Below are 10039 nucleotides of genomic sequence, written 5' to 3' on the forward strand. Positions count from 1 at the left end.
AGGCCTATCTTTTGTATGAGCACCCTGTTTTATTATGATCAAGGTAATGACAATAAGGAGCATTATTATTAGTTGCAGAGTGAGTAGGAGTCGTGGAAGTTATAATGGAAATTGAGTAGAAACACAACGCACCACGAGGCAGCGTAATACCAGCGAGATATTAGACACTGTAAACCATATCCGTTGCAGTACTGCATGGTATGCAAGATTACCATGTGCCCTTCACGCTGTATTTTGACAAATGCTGCCCCTTACTGACGAAAAAATGCATAAACTCATAAACCTCATGTTCAAACTGTCATACTATCTGTTAGGCCAGCTGTGGTGGAATGATATTCTATCTAAGTAAAAGTACCTAGCTCAGTGTAAAAGTATTCACTTCCAAGTTAAAGGCCTGCATCTGAAAAATTCATTTAAATGTTATTCAGAAACAAAAACAAAATGTAGCCTACTTAAGGTATCAAAAGTTAAAGTAACCTCCTCAGAATGAGCCTGCCAGTGATATATTATTATTACATATCGGGCTATAATGTTGGGATCACACTGGTGTCAGGTGTCACTACATGTAAGCAGCATTTTTTATTTTGTAGTTGGTTGTCCAGCTATACTATAAGTTCATTATACTTTAAATACTATTAACTATACTTTAAATACCGCTGTTGGGTAGATTAAGTTTTTATTAACTCTGCATATAGGTAACTTGTTGGTCTACTTATAATTCTCAAATAAAAACACATGACTTCCTGGTGATTTATGGGCCTATTGGAGTAACAGTATAAAATTATTAGCAGAAAATGGAAATAGTCGTACATCTCAAAATTGTACTCAAGTACAGTAGCCAGCTTTATGTACATATTTGCAGACACCACTGGTACCTAGAAGGTTAGATACTCATGGATCCAAAATAAACTTTCACTTTTGACTCTATTACATTCTACTTGTATGTATTTTGTTAAATGTGGAATAAGTTATTGCGACATTGAGAATTGTACTCTGTGCTACTGCGACTTTAACTCGAGTAAAGTATTTAAATGCATTTCCTCACTAAACCCACGACATCTGTGTGTTCTCAACAACTGTTTCTTTAAATCCCACTCCGGCGACATTTTGCGTCGCTGCCGTGTATTTTTCGGAAACGCTGATCGACCAGAACCCGGCATTCAGCCAATCACAACGCAGAACGTGACTGTCTCGTTCAGTGATTGGCTGTTTTCGCGCTGCTCTTCCCACGATGCTTTGCGGCCCGGCTTGGAATTCAAATTGAGCGGACCAATCAGAGAGCGCCGTAGCGACCGAGGCAGCATTTAAAATTTTGTACCAGCGACTGTTGTCAAAAGGCAGGACGGAGTAACGCTGCAGGCACCGAGGAGCGAGTCCGGCGACTAGTTGCATGTCTGTCTCACGGCTTTTTTAAACTTAAGAATCGCGCGAACATTTTGTTTTTATAGTTGAATCGAAAGGTTTGAATGACGTTCGCGTTCAAAGGTGGTTAACGATAGTTTTGATTTGAATTCACCATTGTATGCAGCCTAGCTTCCAGGACTAAACTAACGCCGGGTTAACAATAGTTTGACCCTTGCAGGAAATTATCGTTACTTCGACTGCTTGAGAGGTTTTTTTGTTTTTTTTAAAAGTCTATTTTTAAAGACGCCGAAGAGCACTTTTGTTCCAAAATGAGTGCAGCTATCGCGAAGCCGGCGAATCCGTCGACACATGTCGACCCGAAATCGGCTCCTCTGAAGGAAATCCCAGAAGTCCTGGTTGACCCACGCACCATGAGGCGATACGCGAGGGGAAGGTTCCTCGGAAAAGGTGGCTTCGCCAAGTGCTACGAGATCACGGACGCGGAGACGAAGCAGGTTTTCGCCGGGAAAATCGTGCCCAAGTCCCTGATTCTGAAGCAGCACCAGAGGGAGAAGATGACCTCCGAGATCGCCATCCACAAGAGCCTCAACCACGCCAACGTCGTCGGTTTCCATGGCTTTTTCGAAGACGACGACTTTGTCTTCGTTGTGCTGGAAATCTGCAGGAGAAGGGTGAGTGTACACGGGTCATGCATGCTCTCTCCCCCGTTATGTAACCAAACGGGGCGCGACGGTTATCACGACGGCCTCTCCCAGCGGAGAGCGCTTACGTTGCAAGAAAAGCCAACGGGATTTTGAACGTGGTCGCTTAAAGTGACATCAAACTTGAAAAAAAAAGCGTGTTGCCGACTCACTTTCCTATTTGATGGTCGCCTCCCAAATATTTGCGTTGTGTTCATTGTGCATTCCTTACGCTAATATTCAAACCATTTCACAATACTGCCCCTCAAAGCTGCGTTATTGCCACAGTGGCCCAAGCCTCGCAGCAGGAATATGAGAGTTACAGGCTTTGTTTTAACTGCTTCAATTTAGCTTTTTATTTATGAATCTTAATATTCTTTCTTTTCAGTCCCTGTTGGAGTTGCACAAGCGTCGTAAGGCTGTGACCGAGCCCGAGGCCCGCTACTACATGACTCAGCTGCTCCACGGAGTCCAGTACCTGCACAACAACAAAGTCATCCACAGGGACCTGAAGCTGGGCAACATCTTCCTCAATGATGAAATGGAGGTCAAGATAGGTATGTTGTGCTGTAGGATTGCAAATGATGATTATAATTGTTTTTTTCCCCCTCTTGTCATACTTGAGACGGGAGGTAATGCATAACATTTATCTAGATTCAAACAAACCTGTTGGTCCACTTTTATAGCACGGATCACGGCCCTCACATCAGGAAGTTGTCGTACTTCCGTCCTGGTTGAGTGGTCTCATGAGAATAAAACACACAAATAAGCTTTCGACAGGGACATTTAAACATTAAAGTTTTTTGGTTTTTTTTTCTTGGATGTGTCCACACAGAAACCTGAATAATGCATTCATTTCAGTCTGCTGCTTTACGAAAGCTTGACTGTCTTTGTCTCTGTTTAGGGGACTTTGGTTTGGCCACCAAGATCGAGTTTGACGGCGAGAGGAAGAAGACCCTGTGTGGAACGCCGAACTACATCGCACCCGAGGTGCTTTGTAAGAAAGGCCACAGCTATGAAGTGGACGTCTGGTCGCTGGGGTGCATATTGTGAGTCTGAACACACACACACACAGCTTTTGTTGCCGTGTATGTAAAAAACAACCACCTCTCTTCCACTTGATTCAGTCTGCTCTGCATGCCTCCTCTCAGGTACACTTTGTTGGTGGGTAAACCCCCGTTTGAGACCTCCTGTCTGAAGGAGACCTACAATCGCATCAAGAAGAACAACTACACCATCCCCTGGGTAAGCTGGACTAATGTGTCGCACAATATGCCTTCAATATATATATATATATATATCTATATATATCTATATATATATCTATATCTATCTATCTATCTATCTATCTATCTATCTATCTATCTATCTATCTCTTCTCTTTTTAAATATACAACTAATTTCATAACCCCCCCCCCGGCAGCACATCAACCCTCTGGCGACCTCTCTCATCAAGCGGATGCTGCACGCGGATCCCGCCCAAAGGCCGACCATCGCTGAGTTGCAAGCCGACGAGTACTTCACAACCGGCTACATCCCCACACGCCTGCCCACCACATGCCTCACCGTGCCCCCGCGCTTCTCCATCGCCCCCTCCACGGCCGCAGAGCTCAACCAGAGACGCCCCCTGACGGCCATTAACAACAAAGGTAAACGCTTGCTGAAAGGACACGGCCCACCGCGACTCGCCAGAGATGCTTTGTAGTCGACAAATAATTCTGAAATGTTTTTTTTTTTCTCTCTTTCCCTACAGCCGGGACAGAGAAGGTGGCCGTGAAGGACGAGCCGCTGCAAAGGTGAGAGATGTTTGAGATGGAAGTGCTCACAATTTAACTTTAAAAAAACGCATGTGACGATGCAGAATGGCTTTTTGCGTCTTTATGTTCCGAGTCATGTTTTTATGCAATATAACCGTTGTGTCGTAGGGAGCCTGAGCCAGCAGAGTGCCACCTGAAAGACCTGCTGCAGCAGCTCAACAGCATCAACGCCGCCAAGCCGTCCGAGAAGGCGGTCGTCTGCCAAGGTGAGAGCGGACTCTCCAGTTTAGTCAACAAATCCTTTTGTTTTGTTTAATTGTTGCACATGTTGGAGGTTTGGATCGACTCTGTGCTCGTGTCGACTTGCATACCAAGACTTTGTTCTGTTTTTGTGTCTGCAGAAGAGGCGGAGGATCCTGCGTGTATTCCCATCTTCTGGATCAGCAAATGGGTCGACTACTCTGACAAATATGGATTAGGTAAGATAACCCGGCATTAGACTGAGTTCATGGCTTTCAAGCTACATGCAAAGAATGTTTTGCAATTAAAACTCGGTTATCGTCAGCCAATGGACGTTTTCTCACAGGTTTACCTGGACTGTCACAGGTGTAACTGATAACAGTAAAGGAATATTTGTTATTTTGAAACGCTTTCCCACATGCCTCCATGGTGAACGAAGAATCAAATAACAGAGAAAATCTGTGATGAATTGAAGTAAATAAGAGCCTTGTTTAACAGCAACTAAACCATATTTTAAAAATGAGTAAGTTATCCGGTTGTAAACAAAGTCCTTCAAGACTTTCCTCCTCTTTTTATCCATCCAACTTCTGTTTCACTGGCACTTTAAAGTTATTGGTTACACCTGTGCTTGTCCTGCGATTAACAAGAAATGGCTGTTGTGAAATGCCAAAGTTGCCTTTTTAAAAACCAGCTTTAATATAGGCGCTCCTCATGAAAGGTTTCAACATGTGCGTTTCAGGCTACCAGCTGTGTGACAACAGCGTGGGCGTGCTCTTCAACGATTACACGCGGCTCATCATGTACACCGACGGAGACAGTCTGCAGTACATCGACAAGGCGGCAGCTGAATCGTACCTCAGCGTGCGCTCCTTCCCCCCCGCGCTCAACAAGAAGGTCAGTCGTCGACTCTACATCCACCTCGAGCCCTTCGATTACATTCTGTCATATCCTATCATGGATTCTTATGTGCCCCTTCCTTCTCTAGATAACGCTGCTGAAATACTTCCGCAACTACATGAGCGAGCACCTGCTGAAGGCCGGCGCCAACATGGCTCGGCGGGACGGCGACGAGCTGGCGCGGCTGCCTTACCTCTCCCTGTGGTTCCGCACCAAGAGCGCCATCGTCCTGCACCTCTCCAACGGCACCGTCCAGATCAACTTCTTCCAGGTAAGACGGCGTCTTTATTCAATCGCCATCTTGACATCGGCCGTCGAATCCGACCTTTTTCGGAGCCGACGTTTTTTTTTCCTCCCACATTAAACCCCTTTTCTCTCTGCCAGGATCACACCAAGCTGATCCTGTGCCCGCTGATGGGCGCGGTGACCTACATCGACGAGAAGCGAGAGTTCCGCACCTACAAGCTCTCTCTGCTGGAGGAGTTCGGCTGCTGCAAGGAGCTGGCCAGCCGCATGCGCTACGGCAAGCTCATGGTTGAGAAACTGCTGGACAGCAAGCCTTCCTCCACCGCACATTAGACCAGATCACTCCACGGTCCTTGATCTGTCTCCCCCCTCCCCCCTCCCCCAATCATCGGCCACTGCTCCTGTCTGCCAGCCGTTCGGACGACTCTTAAATTCTCCCATATTTTATTGAAGGGTCACAGTGTACCGATTTTTGCAGCCGCGCCATGAAAATGAATTCCCTTGTTGTACATTATTGTTCTCTAAGCCACTGACTCTTGTCCTTTTTCTTCCTGCTGTTTATAAACTTCTTGACTTTCTTGGTGAAACTGAATCTTGACAAACGCGTTCTCGCTGACGTAATCGAACACGACTGCAGACGAGTTGACTCTGCACGTTCAGATGAGACGAGGAGGGAAAGACGCATGTCGGGTGTTCAAATTCCCCGATTGCTCGTTTGATTTGTTCACACATCAGTCGTGCTTTTAAACCCTAAAAGCCGGGTGGACGAATGAGAACGGCTCTCTGGTCTGGTTCTTTTTTTATGTGTTGTATGTAGAGATGGACCATGTTAATACGTCTTCATCATGCACATTCTCCCTGTAGTAACTTTTACACTTTTTATATAAGTCTATTTTAGATGTCTTGTCTTTCTCTACAAGATGTGCAAACGTGTACATACTGGTGAATATGCATACATGTTGTAAAGATGGTTTGAATAAAGATTCTCTTGAACTTGACAAAGTTTGGTAACATTTGATGCTTATAAAATTGTTCTTGGTGACTTTTGTCTGCACATAAACAAGACCGACATTTTAAAGGTAATTCTTGATCAAGGAAACCGTGCTTGACCAAAGAAGTAGCAAGTATTGGAAAAATGAATTTCGGAACGTGGAAAATCCTCCATTCCCAAGAATCCTTGGGTTCTGAACCCTAAATTGCTGTGCCATCGGTGAGCAGTAGAATAGATCCTGAGGGCAGGTTGGCAGCTTCTGTGTGTAAATGTTGGCGTGTACTGTGCATTTAAATGCCCAACATACAGTTTAGGATGCCAGCAAAATACTATGTAGGATGCCAGAAATAGGATGTTCTCCATCTGGTCGTATTTGGCTGAATGCAAGCCAGTGTGTTTTTGTGATTTCAAAAGCAGATATGTGACCAACGGGGCCAAAAGTATAAGGTGCCATGTTGTAAACATAAATGTAAATCCATTTACTAAGTAGAAGAAAAGCTAAAGAACAGGCAAAAACTCCGGACCACGAAGAGTAACCTGTAATCTGTTTCTGGCGCCTCCTGGCGGACACATACATACATGACGGCTGAATTTATAGTATTTGACAAATACACATTTCTCGATTCTGAGTGAACTTTTTATTTTTTACTGTTAACTCTAAAGATCCAAAATGTATTAATGCAACAAACACTTCATGCATGTCTCAGGATGAAGTGATTTAACTTTATCAAAATACAAGTATATTTTATAAATATGATTCTAAATGCAGCTAGCGTTAGAATGTAAACTACTTTTGTTATTGAAGCCTTTTTTGCAGACGTCAATGAATTAATTGATTTTCGTGAATATTGCCCGAATGTGTCAAAGCAGTGAAAGGTTTTACAACAGTTGAGTCCACACAGACGGCTGCTGAGCTTTGAAAAGTGAACTCGGTGTTGAGAAATGTGTTTAACAAATTGTAAATATAAAAACTGACTGTACACGTCTGTATTTGGGTGTTTACATTCACATTGTTGACAATGAAAAAGCATTTTCTGACTAACAAATGAAATCACAGTGAGTCCAAGAAATACACAAAATGTTTAATGTCAATTATAAAAACAAACTTTAGCAACTCTTCTCTTTCCTGAAATATAAGACGTATAACAATGTATTCAAGTAACGCTCTAAAAACAGTGCAGACATTTTTTTAACAATTCAGTCTTTTATGTTATTTTATAAATACCAGCAGGCCCACCGACTTGTTGAATGTGCTCAGTTTACAGTATATACATGTCTTTATTTTAGTAGTGCAGTAGATTACAGAGACTCTCCTATTCATGGAAGCTGGAATGTCTTTAAGTGAAGTATTTGAAGTATTTTAAAAGGTTAAAATCTTCATGTAAACATTCATACAGTGACAGTTAGATGTTTTTATTTGATAAAAGTGATCTTTACTGCGCAGTCTGACCCGTACTGTGACGGTGTAAAGTCACGTCTCCGTTGTGGTGACCGGTCACCAGCGTACCTCCTTCTCCCCATCGAGCCAGCTGCCAGCCTTCGCTCTCAGGGGACCGCACCATCCTGGAGGCCCCCCGGAGCCCGAGCTCCCACACGCACACACGGCCGCTCTGACTGAGGCCGACCACGCTGGAGCCGCCGACGTCTGCTTCACACAGCCTTAAGGCAGAGGCGAGGGTTAAATTACACAAACGCACGTATGCAGAGACACACGAATACGTCCGGCCTCCACTCACCTGCCAGACCAGGCGTCGGGCGGATGTAGCCGAGAAGCCAGGACCGATGCTCCGCTCAGAGGGTTAATGGCGACCAGCGAGAACAGGGCGGCCATCTTCCTCTCCTCGTCCTTCTCTTCTGCTTCGTCCTCCAGGGAGCTGAGCGACTGATGCTGCAGCAGGACGACCAACACTCCCTGTGCACCAACACACACACACAGTATGAGTGAGACAGTTATCATGAGACACCTTCATGCATGCAAAGCAAACAGACTTACAGAGGAGGAGTATCCTCTGAGACAGGCCATGTGGGATAAACCGTCTCCGAGGACGATTCTCCGCAGCAGCTGTCCAGTCTTTAAATTCCTGGAACACAAAATACATTCAACTGTAAACAGACAGTTACAGTTATTCTAACCAGCAAATATGTATCTAAATTAGGAAACATGGATTGCTTATGTTCTTCAAATGTGTCTTAAATAATCCAAACCAGCCGGCTGTTCTCAGGCTTAAATAATCATGAATTCTCATCCAGCTAACTATTATTTGACCGCAGTTTGAGGATTTATTTGTCAATCCTGGATTAAATAATCTCAAATAACAGTGTGCTCTTATTTTGAAATAAAGGCCAAATGAGTAATGAATTGAAACCATGATGATTGAAACATTTATATTTTACAATACAAAATATAAAACCGTATCAAAATCTCTCAAAAAGCAGCTCAAATTTCATAAACAATTTTTGAGATTTATGTTTTGCAATCATTTGATACATTTTAGTTTTAAAAATGGCAAAATTATATTCTGGCTCTGTTGGTCTCTCAACAGGCATCATCTTTCAGTTAAGTTTATGTTTCTCTGCTCAAAGTTTCAACTCAACTAACACCGATTGCATTCATTTATTTGATTAATATGCACCGTCGCTGGTGCTTTATGGAGCTTTTTGTGAGGTAACCATTAGCGCGGCGATGACTTCTCCGTTACGACCTTGCTCACCAGACGAAGAGGCGTCCGCCCTCGTTTGAGCCAATCAGAGCGTCTAAAAGTCCGTCCACTGGAGCGAGAGCCCCGACACGAACACCAGGAGACACGAGAGGCCGAGAGCTCCATGTGCTGAGAGAGAGAGAGAGAGAGAGAGAGAGATAGAGAGAGAGAGAGATGAGACACTGAGATATCTGAGCAATGAGGAAATAACTCAGAGCATAAACACAACGCCGACTCTGTGTTACCTGCCGCTGTCTGACGGCGTGAACACCTGCAGGGTGGAACCAGAGGCCGAGTGGGACGAGGTGACCACTCTGGACTTGGACACGCCCACGACGGCCTGAACCACGCCCTCACAGAGCAGCGCCTGTGAGAGGCTGCAGCACGACAGCATCCTGCGCACACGGACGACACACACACACACACACACACACACACACACACACACACACACACACAGTCAAGTTTAAGAAGTTTGGATAAACCTCGGTTTTGTCGTGTCCATTGAAAAATATTTGAAATGTAGCATGTTAAAAAAATAACATGGTTGTATTCACCTCACTTCTCTGATTTCCAGCTGACCCAGAGTCACACACATCAGCCCGGCAGCATTCGGGAGCGGAAACACGTTGATCACCGGCTGTAAACAAACACAGCAATTAATCGTGTAAACAAAAAAAAACATTGGATGTTTGACAGAACTTAAGTGTGCCACATTATTGGTCCTGGAAACAGGAAATATTGAGTCAACTGTCGATTTTGTCCTATTTGAGTCTTTAAACATAATTCCAGCTACAGCTAAACGTCCCAGTTTTTATTTTCTGTAACTATTTATTTATAGATTCATTACTTGCCCAAAGTCACGTCACAAAACAAAAAAAAATCCAACGATATTGAATTCACAATGATATTAATCAATGACTGTGATATGCAGGTGTGCACACACCCACACACTCACCTTATTGAAGGCCCAGGTGTGTGTTAACGTCCAATCAGCAGCTGAAGTGTGACTCCAGAGACACACGGCCCACGCTCCGGCTGCTGCGACACACAGACCACCTGAGGAGCCGCGCAGACAGCACGCATCCACCAGACAGCCTCCTGCTGGGGCCTGAACAGACACACACACACACACACACACACACACACACACACACACACACA

The 10039-nt window shown here is 44.4% G+C and overlaps 2 protein-coding genes across 3 annotated transcripts in view; one reads left to right on the top strand and one right to left on the bottom strand.

The window, feature by feature from the left end:
• The first annotated feature begins 1319 nt into the window (after positions 1-1319).
• Positions 1320-6181, top strand: plk1 (polo-like kinase 1 (Drosophila)). The gene is made up of 11 exons (XM_031863216.1): positions 1320-2036; positions 2434-2602; positions 2950-3094; positions 3197-3290; positions 3469-3694; positions 3799-3841; positions 3971-4068; positions 4204-4281; positions 4782-4936; positions 5028-5210; positions 5324-6181. The coding sequence occupies exons 1-11, from the start codon at positions 1674-1676 to the stop codon at positions 5516-5518; spliced, it is 1749 nt and encodes a 582-aa protein (XP_031719076.1). The 5' UTR covers positions 1320-1673; the 3' UTR covers positions 5519-6181.
• A 970-nt stretch (positions 6182-7151) lies between these two features.
• Positions 7152-10039, bottom strand: part of palb2 (partner and localizer of BRCA2) — a 7412-nt gene continuing 4524 nt past the window's right edge. For both annotated transcript variants that reach the window (XM_031863167.1, XM_031863168.1), the window contains exons 7-13: positions 9834-9986; positions 9433-9515; positions 9121-9270; positions 8888-9004; positions 8170-8257; positions 7913-8088; positions 7152-7835 (exon numbers count right to left, since the gene is read on the bottom strand). In XM_031863167.1, the coding sequence (XP_031719027.1) occupies positions 7610-7835; positions 7913-8088; positions 8170-8257; positions 8888-9004; positions 9121-9270; positions 9433-9515; positions 9834-9986 (993 nt within the window). In that variant the 3' untranslated portion in view covers positions 7152-7609. The remainder of the gene's footprint in view (positions 7836-7912; positions 8089-8169; positions 8258-8887; positions 9005-9120; positions 9271-9432; positions 9516-9833; positions 9987-10039) is intronic.

Source organism: Anarrhichthys ocellatus, unplaced genomic scaffold (assembly GCF_004355925.1).
Source record: "Anarrhichthys ocellatus isolate YVR2014 unplaced genomic scaffold, GSC_Weel_1.0 scaffold28, whole genome shotgun sequence".
Classification (NCBI taxonomy): Eukaryota; Metazoa; Chordata; class Actinopteri; order Perciformes; family Anarhichadidae; genus Anarrhichthys; species Anarrhichthys ocellatus.

What these genes read in the sequence shown, in the direction of transcription:
- plk1 (XM_031863216.1), top strand. Translation starts at nt 1,674, where the DNA reads ATGAGTGCAGCTATCGCGAAGCCGGCGAATCCGTCGACACATGTCGAC. An exon ending in AAGGACGAGCCGCTGCAAAG is followed by an intron (nt 3,842 to 3,970) that starts GTGAGAGATGTT and finishes GTTGTGTCGTAG; the next exon opens with GGAGCCTGAGCCAGCAGAGT. An exon ending in CCCCCGCGCTCAACAAGAAG is followed by an intron (nt 4,937 to 5,027) that starts GTCAGTCGTCGA and finishes TTCCTTCTCTAG; the next exon opens with ATAACGCTGCTGAAATACTT.